General features: G+C 40.5%; 1 protein-coding gene across 6 annotated transcripts in view; it reads right to left on the minus strand.

Annotated features, from left to right (window-relative positions):
* Positions 1–1,142: 1,142 nt before the first annotated feature.
* Positions 1,143–20,900, minus strand: part of ccser2a (coiled-coil serine-rich protein 2a) — a 50,071-nt gene continuing 30,313 nt past the window's right edge. For 5 of the 6 annotated variants that reach the window (XM_076891556.1, XM_012919244.5, XM_012919245.5 and 2 more), the window contains 2 exons: positions 18,695–18,841; positions 1,143–6,280 (listed from right to left, as the gene is read on the minus strand). In XM_076891556.1, coding sequence (XP_076747671.1) covers positions 5,555–6,280; positions 18,695–18,841 — 873 coding nt within the window. In that variant the 3' untranslated portion in view covers positions 1,143–5,554. Of the gene's footprint in view, positions 6,281–12,085; positions 12,171–18,694; positions 18,842–20,900 lie in introns of all 6 variants that reach the window. The other variant, XM_012919246.5, reaches the window with a different exon arrangement.

The following is a 20,900-nucleotide window of genomic DNA, read 5'->3' on the forward strand; positions in this document are numbered from 1 at the left end:
GCACATTCACCCACAGTACTCCTGCTTACGGGATATTTTCTCTTTTTCAGATCAGTCTCTGTAAACACTAGACGCATCAGCTGTTTCTGAAACATTCAGACCAGCCGGTCATTTAAAGCCGCTTACATGACCTTTGTCTCCATTCTGATACCTGGTTTGAACTTCAGCAGGTCATCTTGACTATGTCTACATGCCTAAATGCATTGAGTTGCTGCCATAAGACTCAGTGTAGAATGTTATAGACCTGTCAGCCTCAAACATTGCCGTCATGGTTGTGCAGTGTAAAGGAAGGGACCAAACAATTTTCAGGCAGTAGAAGTACAGGAATCAAAAAATGTAGTCTGTCATGACTAGATGTTTAGATGTCAAATCGTCATTTCTGCTAAGTCCACAGCCTGATGTGTTTGATTTTTAACATTCGAAATTCATGCTCCATGCATACCTGCTCTACTTAGTGTGCTCTACTTACTGTATGAGCGTGCAAGGAGATATATTCAGTGAGACACACTGAACATGTCGGCCTCTTCTGCACTGATTTTGTTAATCTGTGTATTAACTACGGCGTTAGCAACGTCAGGGTGAATTTGGGGATTAGATTGTATTTTTAAACATTCCTTCACACTTAAATTCCCTCAGTATAATTACTCCACTGAACCTCTGTTCTCTGATGAGTAACCTGCAGTATGCAATATGACAACAAAGTTTTAAGCATAGATTTGACAGTCTATGATGAAAGCACTTTAGCTTCCTTTCAAGGGAAAACCTTTTGCACTCCATCTCCCGCTTTTCGAAGTTAATGACAGTGTCACGCTACTTCTTGCGCTTGGCAGTCTGTTACCCACCCATCATCTCTGAAGCATGTAACCTCATTATTAAGTGGACTATATGCAAGGTGTCTAGAGGCTGCATGGTTTGTAATGAACAGAGATGCTACTTAGTTTAATTTGACAGGGAGGCATTTCTTCTCAGTGATAACATACTGTAAAGTAATATCCAAGTCTATGTTTGTCTATCTTCCTCTCACAATTCCTATCTCAAAATGAACATAAGTTACATCTATTGTTTGGAGTTTTTTCCCCATTTTTATTTTTTTATTCCCACAAATTTAACATTCATTTTAAAAAGCATTACTAAAAAGCACATTTGGTTTTTAAGCACAATTTATTTCCACAGTAAAACAACCAGCGGACATGAAAAACAAGAAGACCAAAATAAGAATGAGGCTTCAGTTTTATCTTAAACTGAGATCGGCAGCTTTGTTGGTGACATGCGAAAAACATATTACAAATATTAAAGAACCAAAACATGACAGGACTCAAACTGAAAATTAGCCAAAACACCCTCCTCAGCTTATTTGGTTCAAACTTTATTGCTGTCTCACAAGTCTTCCTAGAAAAATATGACTTTGCAAACAGAAACAAACAGGGAGAGAAGAGAGCGTAAAATAAAGCAAAATAGATTTTGTCTAAACCAAGTATCGCCCCTAAGACAGTTTAATTGTCATTCAGCATTAAGAACTAATGTAATTTAAAGTGCCTCAAATTACAATTTTTTAAATGTCTGATTTTTTTTTTATTTTTATAATTTGCATTTCAATAGCTGGTACCACATCCTCTTTAGATTTGAAAGCATTTTTCTAGTAGGTAATGGCAGATAGAGTAAGCATGAATTGAGGCAGAGATTTGGGAAAGGTCTCAGAGGGGGCTACCGGAGGCTCCTGGGCCAGGCAGATCCACATGTACTAATGAGAGATGAAAGAATTGAAGGGTGGGGGCACAAAGATGAAAACAAATAGCCTGTAGTGACAAGAGCATAGAAAACTGGATAGGGAGTGTATGAGGTGTAGCTCCTTAAATTCAGATAAATTATCCCCAAAAAGATTGCTACAAGTACAGTTTAGCACGCCTTCTTTTTGCTCCAAACAGTATTGCACAGTATACTTGAGACAGTGCATAAGAGCTGCGAGCAGCTGATGAAGGAGAATATGTAGTGATAAATACCGTGACCTTGGATATTATGGGAATATGAACTGCTACACTGTGGCGCCTTATCTGCTTACACTGTAAACTTCTAGTTGGTGATTCAGCTGGCAAGTAACACTTGAATGACGAATCTGCTCTAAAACGTACATCAGCACATCACACCGTGTCACAGAACCACAAGTCAAGTATGACAGCATACAGCTGCTGAAGAAACACTAACCTACATCTTTCAAGATTCAAGCTTTTACTTTAAAAACGTCATCAGAGATGAGAGTGGTTGCTAAAGGAACATCTGTTCCTGATAATCATTTCAAACTCGCATTAACTTTTCTGATTCTCGTTTATTTTTGTTATTTTCTTTTTGGCCAATGAGAGCCACAAAAAAAAAAAAAAATACAGTTGCAATTGCCAACATCTTATTCTTTAAGGTGAAGTAGCGAATTTGTAACTCAACAGAATATTGGTCTTATTAAATATTTCTTTAAAAATAAATAAATGAATGCAAAAAATGTGGTGAGTGAATCAAAACAATCAGCTAAAGGTGCTAAAATGCCCCACAGCTTTAAAAAAAAAAAAAAAAAAAAAAAGCCTTTATATGAAGCCTTGAGCTGTAAATACACCTTTTTTTCTCTGTGTTTGTTGTGTTTTTTCTCTGTGCATTTTTTTTCCTTTTGCTTGACAGATGTGTATTCAAAAAGTTGCATTCCTCTTTCATTCAGAATAATAATGCAGAAAATATATATTTTTCCCCTCTTGTGCAATGCAGCTTTATAATTTGTGCGTCCTCTCTGAAAAATAAAGCGAATCAAGTTCCTGCATTAGGACTGATCCAAGTTGTTAGAGTTTTTAGCCCTGTTTTGTTAAAGCATAGCAGGCAAGAGAGATTTGCTTGACTGCTAAACTGAACAAGGACATTGATTTGGAGCTTGGGAATACAGCACAGAGAGGCATGGTACTGCCCTGTTTTCCCTGGCATGGCTTTGCGTTTGGCCTGGGCTGATGGATCTCTCACTGCCTCTGTCTCTCTCTCACACACACACGCGCACACACACACTCTTTCCTCCAAGAGCAAAACACTGGCAGCCAGAGGTGTCTGGAGATACGCACACATAAATACACACATACAAATACACACAGCAGGCAACATTGATTTCCTGTTTGGCATTACTTAGCAGTGAATGACACAGCTGAGGGGCGCAGGCTATTCTCTAGACCACAGTGCAGACAAAGATTGTATGCATTCTGTCCTTCGTGACATTTTACAGACAAGTCTGCCAGAAAGGGCTTGTGTTGATCATTAGCACCTTCACTACTTTTATAAATTGTTTTCAGCTTTTCTTTGTCTCTTGCTGGGCACCTATCTTACACTCTGGGTGTGTCTTCCTGTCCACGTTCCATTTTCATTATAAGAAATGGGCTTTTCTTGGCTTCACAGAGCACTGCTGACTGCTTGGCTGGCTTGGCACAATGTTGAGCCATCCAACAGGTAAACATGTATTATCAGCCACATGGATCCTCAATCACAAACAAACACAAGCCTCTATCCATTTCCAGGGTAATCTAGAGATGGGCATCTTTTTTTATGGCTACAGCAGGCAAACAGATGAGTGTTTACTTGGAGACCTCATTTTGTGAGCACTTCCAAAACAACACAGATACACTTTCATGCACTTTGTTAAAGAACTCAGAGTGCTGGCCTGTAGGTGCACTTGTGCGACTGTTGGAAAGTGTGAAATGATGTCTGCGTCTCTTCTGAGTTTCGCGTCTCTTTGAGTTCTGCCAAAGTTCCTGTACATGTGCGTCTATACAACTCATGTGTGTGTCTCTCTCTCCCCCTCTGTCTCACTCTGTCTTTGTAGGGTGCATTATTGGACGCAGTAGACCGGACACTGCCAGAGGCGTACACCAAGCGGTCACGCGGCGTGACAGAGGAGAGAGCAGAGCTGCTGTCAGAAGGCCTTTTTAACACACTGCTGCTCTCCGTTCAGGGACATTTCGAGAGCGTTTGACTGCAAAAGGGCTTCGCAAAGCAGCGATAAACACAATTCTGCAAAACTCCCACAGAAACACCACCAAAGCCCTGAAGGCTCCCCACCTGAAAATACCGCGCTAATACCTTTGATGTTCCCAAAGAGACATGCAAGAAAGTGAGAGGAGAGACGGTGGAATAGGGAAAAAAATAAAAACGACAGCAGCTCAGCGCGCACGCTTTTTCTCCAGGCAGCAGCTTCACACATCTAATGAATCCCCATTAGTTGACGTTTCCACGTGTGGGCGATTAAAGGAAAAGTTGTTTCAAGAAAGTCAGCGTGCATTGTAAGTTATTTAATTAACTCACAAATGATGTTTTATTCAGTTTTATTCACCATTCTCAACCTGAGTTTGACTTGCGATATTTTCTTCTACCACATGTTGATGTTTGAAATTGGGCAGATCACCCTTTGTTTACTCTTTTTCAGTATGTTTTAAAAGTTCATTGTCTTGTAGCAACGATTTTACTATCCAGATATTAACTTTGCTTTTTTTTTTTTAAACATACCATTTCCTTCTCACCATATCTCATTTTACTCTTCAGTCGTTTTCATCTAAAACTGCACAAAGTAACCCTGAAATAACAGTGTATTTTGTCTGTGTTTGCACATATAGATATGAGTGCGCTTCCACTGTCCCTGAGCACACTTAAGTGTGTGAGTGCTTTATTATGCTGCTTCTTTCCACTACATTATGAAAGCTAATTCCTCACTTGCACACTGTTTCTAATTATATCCCCACCACCAGCCTTTTGTTATTTTTCAGTGCCTATATTTCCATCACAGTGCATTGACACAAAAGGTCTGTGAACCCTTCTGCTACCACGTGCATGGTTTGAAAGTTCACTCAGGATGTAAGTGTAGTGAGCTGAACTGGAAGGATGTGAACACCTACAGCGTGGAGCTGTTTTTTAAATCCATCTCTCAACACTACGTTTCTCTATCTTTAAAAAAAATACATATGCGCACACTCAGACACGTTTACCTACACATATTCTCATTCTAGAAGCGACAACTCCAGAGCGCTTTGACAAATTTCTTTTTTTCTGTCTCTAGCCCCATTTCACATTCACTTTCTTGCCTCTTTCCCACTTTCTTTTTTCCCTCGGTTTCCCCCCGGGCTGTCTATTACACAGCGAAGGTCAAACTCATGTCACCACTATGTTTAAAACCAAATGCACCTGTGTGTCAAAGGGCACGGTTGTGTGAGGAACGAGTGAACTTGGACTTTAAAATGTGACATTAGCCAGTGGGTATTAAAAGAAAACAAAACTGGTAACACTCTTTTCTTCCATCTGCAGCCTTCATGTTCATGTGCAAAACTAACTTCCTCATCAAAACCCTTCGATCTCACAAGTGTGGACAGTAGTGAAAATAAGGTCCGTCTACATAATACATTTTGATCAATCATGTTGAAGTGGTTAATTTAGAAACAATAGGCAGTGCTTGAATGTCTCATATATATTAGTAATGAGCTAGGAGGCGAAGGAGATGACTATCAATGTCAGAGTAATTTCAGTTTTAGGTTATGATGGACGGATTTCAGGTCCTCAGGGAATCTTTGGCTTTGGGAGGCATGAGTGACTCAAAGGGATCGGGAACTTGGCTGACCCGGGGTCTCAGTGTACCCTGGTTAGGCTCCTTTAGGCTGTGCTCCTCCCGGCTGGAACTGGTGTAACTTGGATCCCTGCGAGGCTGAAGCAGTGAAGTACAAAACAGACTTTGAGCTTGCACCTGGGGTCCAGTGTTAAAGCAGGGAAGGCCTCTAGATGGAGGCGGCAGCTGCTTCGCTTGGTTAGCCAGAGGCCCTAAGGAACACCCCGGCTTCAGAGAGCCAAACCCACCAGTGCCCCCTGGTTTGAGTGCAGGGAGAGAAACGCGCTTGTGAAAGCGAGGAGGCTGCAGCATGCGAGGGCAAGTCAAACCAGCAGATCTAGCAGTGACAGAGTTCTGCAGTACCGCAGCGGGGGCTCTCCTCTCATGCTGTGCTGCTGATGCTGGACTGTCCCTGGCAGTTATCCCCTGTGGAGCTCCAGAACCCAGGCGGTGCAGGTTGGTGTTCGGGAGATGACTCAGCTTGTCAGGGCCTGTTGGCCCGGACGCATCTGCCACAACTGCTTTAAGAGGACGGTCAGCATCTAAATGGGTTGCTTCCTCTGATTTACTCCTTGTGAGGTCACTGCGGCCCACGGTAGGGGTTGTTCTTACTAGTTTTCCCTGTTGGAGGTGCTCGTTGAGACAGGGGTTGAAAGGCCATAGTATTTGAGGCTGTGGGGTAAAAGAAAAAGGAACAGTGTATCAATAAGTGAACACTAAGTGTGTGATATACAGGCAGTGTTTTATTAACATGTTTCTGAAGTAGACAGTTTTAAATAAATAAGTGAATAAATATCCTCCCCAAGTATCTTTGAACCTCATGGAAAATTGCGACCCTCACAATATCACAGCCTGTTTCAATTACCAGCCACTGAACTAGTCCTACATTAAAAAGAAGAAAAGGCACAAAGGCAGCCCTGATTCAGCAGAGGAGAATAACCTTGTTGTGCGAGTCTGAAATCTACTGACACTTTTGAATTATTTTGCAATCACTGCTGCAGTGGGGCTTCAAAATATTCAAACTGGGAGCTACAATACACGCTGCCTACGTGAGAACATGCTGAGCTGTTGAACCACACAAAATTCATACCAACCATGGTGTTGCCCTCCAATAGGGGACATCCAGTTTATGAGCACAAAACCATGCACACCTGGATGAGAGGAGCTAATTATCCCGTCCAAAAACAAAAGAGCTGCTGACACAGACTCAACGTAAACGTATTTTACTTTGACTACATCGAATTGTTTCAAAGCAATAGTCTGTATATAAAAGATGGACATAGTCGGGGACGTCACCAGCTGGACTGATCTGTTTTTGAAGGCTTGTGCTGAGCGGTTTCGTCTTTGTTATCATAGCTATTTGACACCACACAGAACAAGCGCAGGTTGGATCAAACGGAAGGACGCTGACATTCTACCAGTTCGTTACATTTAAAGTAAGCTTGCCCACACCCTGCATTATCACCCTTATGTAGGGCTGCTCAATTAATCGAATTTTAATCACGATTACGATCTGGGCTTTCAACGATCACTAAAAATGACTGAGCCGATTATTAGCCCCTCCCTCGTGCTTTACTCTCGCGCTGCTCCGTGTGGCAAATCGAGCGCACCTCTCTGCATTTCGAACACGTGTCACAACAATTAAGAGCAGCGGTCTCCAACCTTTTTTGCGCCACGGACCGGTTTATGCCCGACAATATTTTCATGGACCGGCCTTTAAGGTGTCGCGGATAAATACAACAAAATAAAACTAGTACCGGTACCAAAAAAAAGAAAATTTATTCATAACACACATGAAAAGACCAAGGAAAACCGAGTAAACGATAAAAACGATAACAAAATAACGCTGAAAACCACCCTGAAAACCATACATTTCACACCTGAGCCTCAACTCTCGCGGCCCGGTACCAAACGACTCACGGACCGGTACCGGTCCGAGGCCCGGGGGTTGGGGACCGCTGATTAAGAGGACCCGAGGGAAGCTCGGAAAGCTAAGCAGAAGTTATTTGGAGAGGAGAGTGACTGCTGTTGGTTGAAAAGAGAGGTAAAAAAAAACTTCAGTGGTGTGGAAACATTATGGTTCACGGAGTCAGACGTGGATCAAGTAGACATAGTGTGTAAACTTTGCTACGGTGTTGTAGCTGCACCACAGAGCAACACTGCAAAGTTCACTAAACATAGATGTTTACATTTTTCATTTATTTTTTATATTGCAAACATTTGCACTGTTATCAGTATTTGCACACTATTTTATATTATTTTTTGACAATCTTTAAAGTCATTATTCAATACATTGTTATTGTTAAATAAATATCGTCAAATAATCGAGATCTCAATTTCAGTGAAAATAATCGTGATTATCATTTTTGCCATAATCGAGCAGCCCTACCCTTATGAACACTAACGGGGACTATAATTTGAAAAAACGAACATCCTGCTCTATTAAAGGAGACTTAAAACTAGTGATTGCAACAGTCAGACATAAACTCATCAGCAAAGTGTTTACTGACATCACACAGCAAGGAAGACAAAGACCCTTTTACACCCGTAGGAATCGCCCTCTGCAGGCCATGTGAAAGAATGCAAATTTAAGTCACATCCATATATGGTGTTGTATTCAAACTCAGAAGCTAGAGCTATCTTTTATATACACAGTCTAAGCTGACAGAGCCAGTGTGCAATTAGCTTGTATTTTAAGTGTTTTATTTATCTATGTAACAAACGATGTACGCATCACCTGCTTTATTTGTTTAGATGTAGCCAGGGGAAAGCAAACAGATTCTATATATTATTCTGCATGACTGCTTCACTAAATACATCTTTTTTTTTTACCAAAGATGAACAGTGACATAAGATAACCTTTTTATAGCAACCACCCTGTAACACAGGTGCAGATAAGCAGCAGATTACAGGACCAGACAGTGGTTACTGTATCTATAAGAAGTCCAGCAAAAGCTGAGATCCTTGCATCAGATGCAACAAGAAAAAAAATCAATATTCTACTCCTGTACTTGCAGATATCTTATCCAAGTACATTTTCAAAGTAGTTCATGACCAAACGTATATAAAAATGCTTCAAGACATTTCTAGCCTTTCTAGCCTATTTAGTTTGTACTGCCAGTTTTTACAATCAGAAATCAGAAGACCAGCCTTTTGGCTCCTCTTCTTTGAGCAGTGCCTGTAGGATCCAAATCCACCTGGAACCATCAAAAGCTTCTAAAAAGCCTGAACTCAGTTTCAGCAGAACATATTCACTGTGAGTTCGAAGTGAAGGGATCTCAAAGGACAGGAATATATAGCTGCACTGGTCAGGATGCTGGATCTGTTTGTACCATCAGTCATTTGTATTTTAAGTGTGAGAGAGCATGTCTGAGGCCACAGCTCCATCTCCTGGTCCCCTGCCACAACACGTCCACTAGCGTGTTACAAAACCCTTGTTCACCTTTCGTTTTCAGTTTGCTCATTTAAAAAAAAAAAAATGCTGCTTTTATACTTCTAGATTCAAAGTCTGTCATTATGAAGTCTGAATAATTTCGGCTTCTTTTGCATCTTACAATAAGCTCCGATTAGTCCACCAGTCGACCCATCAGCATCTTAATATCTCATGTATATCACGACTCAGTGTGAGACATAATCCACAAATTAGAAGTGATGTCACAAAAGTAATTATCATATGAATCAAGTATCATCTAAAAAGGTGAGTGACATTATTAACATGACCTTATTTCCATTGTGCCTCTGACTCATTCAGAGCAAAACATACTAAAACCAGACGAATACATGCATTGTACTATTTCTGACAGTGTGCTTCACATTTCATACAGACTGAAATGTTTGTAAGAACTGCAGTCATATTCTACGTCTAACTGCAAGCTTTGTAATGAGCCCATATATTTACAGCTTTCGCTAGTAGAGATATCCTGTATCATTTGGGTCATAGTCAGCAATTATTTGCATCTGCAGCTATCTGCTACAGATACTAATAATTAGCAGCAATCACTCTGAGCAGTTCACTGCACTGCCAAGAAAATATCACAGCTCACTAATGATAGCTATCACTTTTACACAAAATCACCAGTGGAACCCAAAAAAAAAAAAAAAAAAAATCATGTTAATTTGTGACACCTGGAAGATCTCACATCCCACTACAATAAAATCATCTCCACCCACCCTCAACATGTCACGAGAAATGGTTTGTTATTAAGAAAAGCAACCTGCAAGAATGTGAAGTGAAAGGATGCAAATAATTGCCATTTAGCAGGAAGACTATGTGATTGCTGCACATAAGCAGATGGGATCGTCAATATGGTGGCACTCAATTTTAAAGCAAGATTAGACTTCATGTGTCGCTCGTGGTGGTGGATTGTGTTGAAATAAGAGCTGTGGAAAGATTGAGAGTATGTGTGAGTACTTAGATTTGCCTTGTTGCGTAGCTGCATTTGATAGGGGAGCTAGAAAGACTGTGATTACTCAGGACAGCAGTAAATATACACTCACATCCAATAACATGAGGCTATTTGAAAATCTTACTCCCTTTAATACCCTTCATCCATCAAAGTGAGTGCCTAATGAGTGAATAAAATATAGAAAAACCAAACCACACACAGAAACATTAGCCAAAGCATGCACAACAGTTCTTATATAGTTAAATTACAGAATGGAATTAACTAAAAGACAAACAATAAAAGCAAAAGCACAAAAAATATTGCCGTAATAAATTTGTAAAACATGACAGAAGACTCAAAAAACTGTGACAACTCTGTGACCCCAAATTTATATCCATTAATAAACGCAGGCATAGAAAGAAGTCAAAACTGAAACCCAAACGCTAATCATGCAAACGCAGAATTACAAAGACATGCTTCTGTCATGCCATGTGTCACAAGACAACAGCCCAGCGAGCAGGAGGTGGGCAGCACGTCCATTTCATGTTAAAGAGAGGATTACTGTACCACGCTGTGTCAGTGAAGTACTGCACTAGGTGCTCCACTCCTTGCATAGGCATTATGTGTGAGGAGGCAAAGGTATAGAAGAAACACTGTGAGAGATTCATTTTCAGACTTTTAACAGACAAGAGTACAGAGATGAGGAGAGAGAGCGGGGTTAACGGATTAGAAGACAGGATGAAATGAGATTCGGGAGAAAGAGAAAGAGAGGGTTACCGACATCTAAGGCACATATTTATTGTGCCATTTAGAATTAGAACAAAGCCCAAGAGAAGGTTACACATTAGTTCCACAAACCAATTTAATTCATTTACTATGACCTCCTTTCATTCGCACCGCTTCTCTTTTTTCCTATTCTTAAGACCATTACTACTGGCAGGAACTCTTTGCTGCTTTGTTTACAGCCAGGGCTCCCTGAGGGGGGTCAGAGCATTAGTGGTTTATCCAGTAAAATAAAAATACACTTTTTATTCATTCCAGTTTCAGTGTCTCATTGTAATATCTAAATACATCAGCCTACCAATTATATTCCAGTAGGTTTAAAAGTCATGACCACTATCCTCCTACTTTTTTTCTTCAACTGTGCATAGCCTTTTTTTTTTCCTTTTCGCCTTTGTTTGATGCTGTTTTGTTTAATTAGACCACGCAATTTACTGGTTGGAGAAAATGCACTTTGACTGAAGGCTGGGGAATAAGGACACAGCTGTCAAAATGTGATTTTGTAATAATTTGAAACATGCCAGAAAATATACCTGTGTCACTTTTTTCCCCTCTTGATACAAAGCTAAGTCCCACTGAGGTAGATCAAAGAAACACAGCGTGGGTTCTTTTCTTTGTTTGTTTTTTCCATTTTGTGCTCTTCACACTCACATATGTGCATTTTCTGAAGTCTATTTACCCATTGTCATTCTCTTTATCTGCCTCCTCTACTTGCTAGCTTGTCAGCACTGCATAATACAAAAGCCATGTGACAGCTACTGAGATAGGTGAGGTTGTTGTGACCAGCCTGCCCTTGTTTCTATAGTCTTCTCTTTCTCTATAGGCAAAGACAATGTTATGTGTGTTATTTTTTATTTCTCTTCCCTGCATATTTTTACAGCATTCCTGTAGAATGAGTATAAGAACTCGGACTTAAAATACAGGTGTCTACGGGTTTTAAAAAAAGACAATAAATGATGTTATTTCTGACTGAATAGAACTAAAAAAGGAGAAAATAAGTCATACAGGGGAAGCAATGGAAGAGGATGCATGAGGATTAATTGTAAAGGACCAAAAGTCAGACTATGTATAGTAAAACAAACAAGAAACAGCTATTTGTCCTGTTTCTAATCTTGTCCCATATTAATCTAAAAGCAGACAGACCACAAACAGCTCTGGAACATCATGAGGCGAAAAAAATCCCTTCTACTAACTGGAAACAAGACTCGGTAGATTAGAAGGCTTTAACTTGAGACAAAGTTAAACTTTACAGACCCTATATGCTGTGTTATGGAAGGACAGAGAATAGCTGCAAAGGGTGTTAGTGACTCACTCTGTCTGCGCTGGGGCATGCTGGTACGGGTCAAGCCCTGGTGCTGTGCCTGCCACGGGGACAGCAAAGGGGTGGGCAGCACACCCTACGCAGAGAAAAACACAGAGGACAAAAGGCATGACATACCAGGTCGTCCACACACACACACACGCACACGCACGCACACGCACGCACGCGTGCACAAAGACACACACACACAGTGAAGCATGCTCACATAGGAAAGCAAACTCACAGGCATAAACACATTGTTTAAGGATACGGATAGACCGCTTCACAAAGCACACAAAATAAACGCGCACACACACACACACACACACACACACAAATGCGTGCACAGTGCACACGCAGACAAACACGCTTATAAGGCACATTGAGGCGGGTGCATCACGTCAATGTTAAATCCATTATAATAAAAGTTGTGATGCAATGAAAACTCGGGCTTAGTGTTAGTGGAATAAACAAAATAAATCCCTTAATACTAACATTCACTCTAATCTTGAGAACTTGAGGAGCCTTTTTGTTTGAAAAACATGAAGAAAAAAAAAAAAAGCAATGTTTATACTGAAATGTTAAATAAAATATAAATAAATTAATCTAATGTTTACACTGAATAAAACATTAAATCCAAGGCTCTGTTTATGGCATTCATGATAGTTCAACTGAAAGGTCATCACAACCAGATACATGGACCGCTAAGTTAAATAATGATTGGTTTTTAAGGCAGCGGGCAGGAATGAACAGTTTTATCAGTGCTGATATCTGATAGCTTACAACCTCTTGTGGATATAATTTGTTTTCCTTATAATGTTTTGTGATGAGCAGGTCGTCAGCTGGATAGTGGGATGGGAATGGTTAAAACAGCACGACAGTTAGAAATGTCAGACTGAAACTCAGGAGGTTATTTTATTATTCATTATCCTTTTAAGCACCCCCCTACCTAGAGATTTCCAATAATCTTTATGTTGTTTTTCAGCTGTGAAAACCACTCTTTTCCTCCTACTCTAAAATTGTAATACTGCTTACATAAAAACTATTAGCCACATACAGTATCTCAGCCCACCTTTGTTGCACAACTGTCACATTACATTGCCATATGAACATTTTTTGCACAAGGCTGAGAAAATACAAGCCTCATTCTATACACTGCGTTTTCCCTAAGGTTAAGCAATTCAACGTTTTCAGCCGTCAGTGGAAGACTCATGGTGAAGAGGCAGCTGTGCCATTTTGTTAAGTGGGTAGAGAGTAGAGCTATATCAAATACTACTTCTTCCTCGGTTGTAGAGAGGGCTCCTTCTTCTCTGATATAAGGGAGAGGCACAAAAATTGTCAAGTAAAAAGAACAAAGAAAGAGCGATATTGAAGACATGAAGGGAAAGGATGCAAGTTCCCAGCAGGTCCACCCCAGATTTCAGAGCCCTCCTAGTGTGACTGCTGCAGCGGGGAGCAATAAGACTCCCTGATCTGTGCTTGTCCGTGTCCTTCCTTTAACACCAACAAGTTTTTCAGTGGGAGGTCTTCACAGAAGCTTTCTGTTGAAGCTTCATTTGGGGAGAGGAAACTTTAGACGACGAGAACAAGAGAGCGTGTTGGAGGGCTCTTGAATGATTCAGACAGTATCTGGCAGCTTTAATAGAACTCGGCAGCTTAGCCTTTTTTACATTTTCCACAGCTGTAAAAGGTCTCCAATAAAGGGCTGACAGAGCTTCACAAGAGCAGTGAGACAGAAATTGGGAAAATTATACAAGTTATTTTTTTATATATGCCATCCATCAATTTCATCATTTCTCTCCCACCAGCACATAGACTGCGTCTGGCAACACTTCCTTCTCAACTCTTTCTTTAAAAAAACAACAATGTTAATCTCCTAAACCTCCTTGCGGCTGACCTCGCCCCCTAAATCAGCGGTCCCCAACCCCCGGGCCTCGGACCGGTACCGGTCCGTGAGTCGTTTGGTACCGGGCCGCGAGAGTTGAGGCTCAGGTGTGAAATGTATAGTTTTCAGGGATTTTATCGGTTTTCAGCGTTATTTTGTTATCGTTTTTAGCGTTTACTCGGTTTTCCTTGGTCTTTTCACGTGTGTTATGAATAAATTTTCTTTTTTTTCGGTACCAGTACAAGTTTTATTTTGTTGTATTTATCCGCGACACCTTAAAGGCCGGTCCATGAAAATATTGTCGGGCATAAACCGGTCCGTGGCGCAAAAAAGGTTGGGGACCGCTGCCCTAAATGGTCAAGCCTTTATGGATTGGACCACCAGTCCTTGTGGAATAGCTTCAGCAATGCATACATAACACACTTTTGGTATAACACAAGATTAGTGGTGGAGGTATGTGTATGCTACATGTATAAACTACAGCATTTTAAGATACCAATATCATTGCAACAATAGCTTTTTAGATGTTTTAACTTGTTTTCTTAAATAATGAAAGTTCTCAAAAGTTAACAGATATTGTGATATCCCCTCAAAAATGTTAAGCCAAATGGGAGATGCTACACCTGAACTCATGTAATTTCATAATGGAAGGCCAAATTAATTCCAAACTGGGTGTGAGAGTGGACTGAGGCTTCCTCTATAGGGGAAAAAAAGTTAACATTGTGATCTCTTGATGAAATAGAGCTCTACAAACACAGAAGTACAATGGGTGAACATTTCAAATGAGAATCTGCAATGAATGTGCTCATATACGTTTCAACTGTATTAGGTAGGATTGTCCCAGAATCACTAAACAGGACTTGCTGGAAAGGTCTCACTGTGCTGAATCCAGTAATATACGATATTGGTTAGGCTAATTCAGACTTTCTGCCTGAAAATAGAAAATATTTTTTCTTTTGGTATGTCAGTTTGAAAATACAGTAGTAAGTGCTTCACCTCCTATTGTTCCTACTTCAAATCTAGCAAAAGAGCTTGATTGAGCCAGACTGATATTTTTCTGGGAGTACAGAGAAATGAGGGGGATGTACAGTAATAAACAATTTTTAAAAATGTGTTTGCATGCGTAACATTGCTATTCTCAGTGGAAATAGCCATATTAGTATTGGTGGTAGTAGTATGTTCACAAGAGACCCTCTCAGACTGAGATGCACTCTACCTCTTGTGTGCACAGTCCCCAAAGCAGATGGCGAAACTTGGGAAAGTAGGACAAGAATCTAAAAGTTTTTCTTTGTGATCCTACAACCTTTCTTCAAATAACAACACTATTTAGAGGATACATCTGAGCCACTAAAAACAGCCCTGCTCTGCTCAGGTCTCCTAATCCATTACACGGAGTTTCACGAAGTTGGTTACAACTAATACTCCTGCCCTGGCCCCAATGTTTCACTTCACCGACTTTGGCAATTAAATCCTCACCTGGCAAAGATGACTCTGTCGTACAAGCTCGTATTAATGAACATGCGTGTGGAATGTGTGCCTGATGCGAGGGGGCAAACTGAGAGAATGAGGAAGGGGAAGTAACACTCGCATCTGAGTGGGGAACACCTTTGGCAGCTTAACACTAATCACTAACCCTCTTCCCCATCCTCTCCCTCTCAGTGACAACAAAATGATCTAATTGTAACTGAGGTAAGAAGTCAAGAAGAGCTGTAATGTCAAGGAAAGAACGACAGACAAAAACATACAAAAGAAAGAAAGAAATCAATGAAGCAAATAAGAAAGATAGAAGAAAGAGCGGAAGAGATAAAAGAGACACGAAGGGAGGTGTGAGAAGAGAAGAAGAGATGAAGAAGAGGATGTTTAAGAGGCAAAGAGGGAGTGGGAGGATAGCCGTAATTATCCTCTCTGTCTGCCACTGATGAAACACTGCCTATTGTGTTGTCATTGTTTCACTGCTGTGGCTCATCTGCGTGTTTGTTTATCTGGGTTATTAACAAGGTCGGCTCCCCAGTCCTCAGTCGGCTGAACTCATTGTTCAGTCACATTGAGTGTGGCCCGCACTTGAGTACAAGAGATACATGTGGCACAACCCACTCACACACACACAAACAAAACGCAGACAAACAGGGCATCTCTCACATACACATGACAGAAAATAATGCAAATATATAACCACAAGGCTGTGTAGTTTTCTATTGTATTACATCTGAAATTACTCAAATCACACTGCTCATGTTTTATTTGCTGCAAAAGGAAGAGGCAGACAAAACATTTCTCCTGCTGAGATTGCTCTGGGAAGCTATTCACAAAGATTATTTTTCTACAGGCAACATTTAAGTAGCTCCTACTGTCACACTACACTTGCGTCATGCTGCGACAACCGTGTACAATCGTTGTCGGCATTATGTTCACCGACAGCACTATACACATTCCATAATGTAAGCCTTTCTTATCTTTTCTTTTTTCTTGAGCAAGTTTTGGCCTCAAAATTGGATTGCAAGCAGATCTAAAAAAGAAGCTGTGGGAGCCGGCGGAGAATATGTTACCACAGCCTTCGCAGAGGCTGCGAAGAAGTCGGGAAATAGGTGAAGAGGATGGGTTAAAGCAGCCTGAAAAGCAATAGCACAAGTTCTGGTCACTGACAAAATATAAGCGGAATGACTGAAGATGCTGCATGAATAATAAACGACTCACTAACAAGTAAATACACTCATGTCCAAGGGTCAAAGGACACAAGCTCACTCTTTTGTGATACTCTTAATCTAAGTTCAAAGCACACAGAGAATTTTCAGTCCATGTCCAAGCACGGACATCTAGACCTCCCAGAATCAGAGAGCACATTTTGCCCCTTGGCTACAGATAAGGCAACTATATATCAACATTAAAGCTTTAAAAGATTATAGCTACTGGCCTTTGACATCAAAATTAATCTTGACCAAGCCGTTCAGCGTAGCTTTCAAAAATACTATTGCGGGGCACGAGGTACTCCAGTGCTTTGACAGAGCACCCCTTTAAATGTCAGAGGAGAAGAAAAATCAACAAAAAAGGGCATTTTTGAGAGCAAGAGAGAAAAAAACAATAACAATGACACCATGTTTGTGTGTGTGTGTGTGTGTGTGTGTGTGTGTGTGTGTGTGTGTGTGTGTGTGTGTGTGTGTGTGTGTTAGAGGAAGAGCATTGGAGAGTGAAATAAAGACAGACATGATTAATTTGTCAGTAGGGAGGAGGGAAAAAAAGGCAGAATAGCTAGTCTAGGAAAACCACACACATAGAAAACTGTGGGAAAAGCAAAGTACTATAAGAGGAAAACTCTTAATGAACCCAGACTTGCTAAAGGTGCTAAACCTGTCAGTGTGCTACCGAGAGCTTCGATACCAACTAAAAAGACCAAGGAAAAAAAATCAGTTTCTTCCTGGTATTTGTTTACTCTGTGTTCTCTTTTATTTTTACTTCTCAAAAAAATGAAACAAACTCAGAGCTAATCTTTAGGAGCAATTGCAAGCTCTGGAAAGTAACATGCTGTAAAAACATGCTGAAAGTAGTCCAAGGCTGCAAAACAAGAGCGTAGGAAATGGTCTTCACTCTGGTGATGACACCGTAATGTAGATTAAAGCAGGAAGAGTGGAATGTGGTGGCCAGTACAGATTACTGATGAAACAAGCAAAAAGAACAGAGATAAAAATCACAAGAGAAATCTGTTTTGATTTTTTTGGTTTTGTTTTTGGTTTTGTTGGGTTTTTTTTAATGTTTTTGAGCATTAACACACACCAGGTACTACAGGTCACAGAAAGACGCTCCCACCACGGAGACTGTTCCCATCAAGCTCTGCTAGCCCTTCTTTGATGGTTACCATAGCAACTGTTAAACCATAAGCTCCTGTGGCAAGCAGGGACCTTCTATAGTTGGTAAGCTTGCTTGTTTTGTCTTTTATTCTTCACCTGTAGTCGGTATAAGCCAATTTAAAAACATTTGTCCACTCTTAATAATCATGAGTTTGGCCATACCATGTGTTACAGTTAAGCAGATATCAATCTTAAAATTATTTCCTTTTGTGTCACAGTGCTTATATCTGCCTCTTTGTGTGAGTGGGTGTGTGCGTGTGTCTGTGCATCACACCCTGTTAGCTGAGAGCAGGTCAATTAAGGGAGTGTTTACTAGGCACACTGCCTGTGGCACTCCCACCATTGAACCAATACTTGGCTGCCACACATCACGCTGTGCTGGCTATGATAAACACAGCGAACACATATCTATCCATCTGCCACCTGTCTATCTGTGCGCCTCTATGTCTACTTCCTTCCTCCAATAAATCTCCTTCTCCATCACTCCGACATTAAGACCAACGTCGCAAGTCCCTGTTCAGTGACATCTAGCTATTAAGAGTGGAGGACAGTGTGACAAGCTTGCTGACAACCCAATAAGCTGTGCTCCACAGAGAGAGCACAGTATAGTGATTTAACCCCTCCAGCCAGCAGCTGGAAAAGCGTTCTCATGCTTTTTAGATTGTTACCTGAAGCTAAAGATTTGAACGACCTCACACAAACACCTATATTTTTTTTTTCCTTTACATTATTCTTTGCATTAAATAAACTGTCAAATTATGTTTTATCAAATAGAGGTCAGCAATATGCTGTATGTATGCACTCATCATTGTATCCCAAAGTGAGGTCTGATGGTCACGACTGCACAGAAAAAATGTTTTTTTTTAAATTGATGAATTGATGTTTCAGACTCACAGCATGGTTTGGTGGTCTCCAGTACGTCTGGGTGGCCTTATCATAGTGGTGCTGCATACGTTTGTCCACCTGTCTGTCGCTCTGTCTTAGTGAAGAAGGAGCCCTCTGGTGGTGGCACTGACACTTGACCTGCTGGCCTGTAGCAGACTGAGGGAAAGGTGGGAAGAAAGGAGGGAAGGAAGGCCAAGAAAGGGTTTTAACTCTGGTGACTTCTTTTCAAGCCTCTGCTCTCACGCTCTTTAAAAGCTTGCCACTTTATACGCAGTCAAATAAAAGTACTCAGAGAGAAAACTGAATAGGCCTTAATATACTGAAAGCAAGTCCCCTTTTACTACAACACCCACTGTGCACTTGGATTCAGCTCACTTCAACTTTTAAATAATAACTGGGTTGAACTTAAAAGAAAACATCTCACTAGAAAGTTAATTGAAGCTTTAAGAAAAAAAAGATAAGTTTTTTTTTTCCCACTGGGATGAATCACAAACATTTAGCATCACCAGTCAAAAACCTAACTGATGTGCTGCCACACATAGCAAAAAGCTAAATATATCAGATGTAATCACTTGAATGAACAGAAAAAAGGGTCTTCAGCAAGGGTTCATTTTTAAATTGATAAATGTAATTTATTGTTAAAAAATATATATATATTTCTCATCCAAAGCAATAAAATTCTATCCACTTTTTTTTCCAGACGATTTGAATGTGCATGAAAACTGGGAGCCAGCAAATTATCACCCTGCTCTGATTAAAATTGATGCACATTAGGGAAAACCAAGACCAGGTTGTAAATGGCTACAATTACCTTTACATAGTAATTAAAATATCCTGCAGTAAATTAAACTCGCTGACATTTACTTTAAGCGCATGTTCACCCAATATTGCCTCCTTTTTTCATCAGTCAAAACCTTTCCTGACAAACCACTTTCCTAACCTTCTTTTTAATTCAAACGATTAACTCAATCAATTATTGAATCAGAAGTTCAGAGCAACTAATGATGTGCACAACATTACATTTTTGCTTAAAAAAAAAAAAAACTTGAGCTTGATATCACATTTTTTTCATATGTGGCTGAATAGCAAAGAAATTTTGGCTGTGAAAAGGCATGAAAGGATCTGACATGAATCGCAGGTGTTTGCCAGCCTTGGTAAAAACTTCAGTGCAGTGAGCATGAGCAGTCTACCTCAAGTGCAGCAGAAGACGCCTTCAAAGCTACATACTGTCAAGCAACACTGGGAAATCAGTTTTTTATCTTTGATAGTTCCACTTTCCTCTCTCCCATTATTTCATTTTCACTCCCATTTTCTCCTCTTAGCCTTATATGTACACAAACACACACATAGATACACACTGTATACAGCAAGAAACCGTCTCCCATCCACACGCAGCTCCTCTATTGTTTTCTCATTACTGCACTATGTTCAATTTACTCATTTTTTTCCACATGTCTGTTTCTCAGCACTTTCTAATGCTTTACCTCCCTCAACTTTACTTGAATCTTTACCAACTTTAATATTACCCCCTACCCAATTTCAAGGACATAAAGCAGGTCCAGTCGCCGTTTACTCTTTAACTCTAGTTCCAATATGAACCAAATGACCTGCACATAAATGTTAGATTTTCACCAAACACACTTGACAGAAGAAAACTTCCAAAACTTTTGTGTTTCTTTGTTTTGGTTTCATCATTTAGCCTTTTACTGCGAGGACATTCTTCTGACATTCTTCTAACAGCTGCACACAAAATGCTTGAGTACAGTCGGAGGAGTAAAGGTTGCTGTTTCCGTTTTTATTTTCTTTCTGCCATCGTCCAACACTTTCACTCCTTCAGCTTCTACACTCATTAAAGTCAGCTAAAGATCTGAAAACATGCCCCAGCCTTTTCTTACAGCCTCTGCTTGTTGAGGCTAAGGGTGGAACAATATCGTTCTGACTGAAGAACCTGTGGGTGGGTGCTTATTCTAATTGGAAGAATGCTATGCAGTGGCAAGACAGGAGAACAGACCTTGCTTTGACATTTTGGTATTTCTTGATATGGCGGGGATTTGAATAATGTCAGCTAGGCATACTGTTGTTTGGCTAACAAGGGAGCCTGGTCAGGACACTAATGAATGTTAGAGAGGAGATGGAGCCAGCTAAAGGCAAACAGAATGGAAGTTGTTGGCAGGCATGAGTAACACACTGGTGTGCATGTAGGAGTCCAGCAACA

The sequence above is a fragment of the Maylandia zebra genome, linkage group LG13, assembly GCF_041146795.1.
Source record: "Maylandia zebra isolate NMK-2024a linkage group LG13, Mzebra_GT3a, whole genome shotgun sequence".
NCBI classification, from domain to species: Eukaryota; Metazoa; Chordata; class Actinopteri; order Cichliformes; family Cichlidae; genus Maylandia; species Maylandia zebra.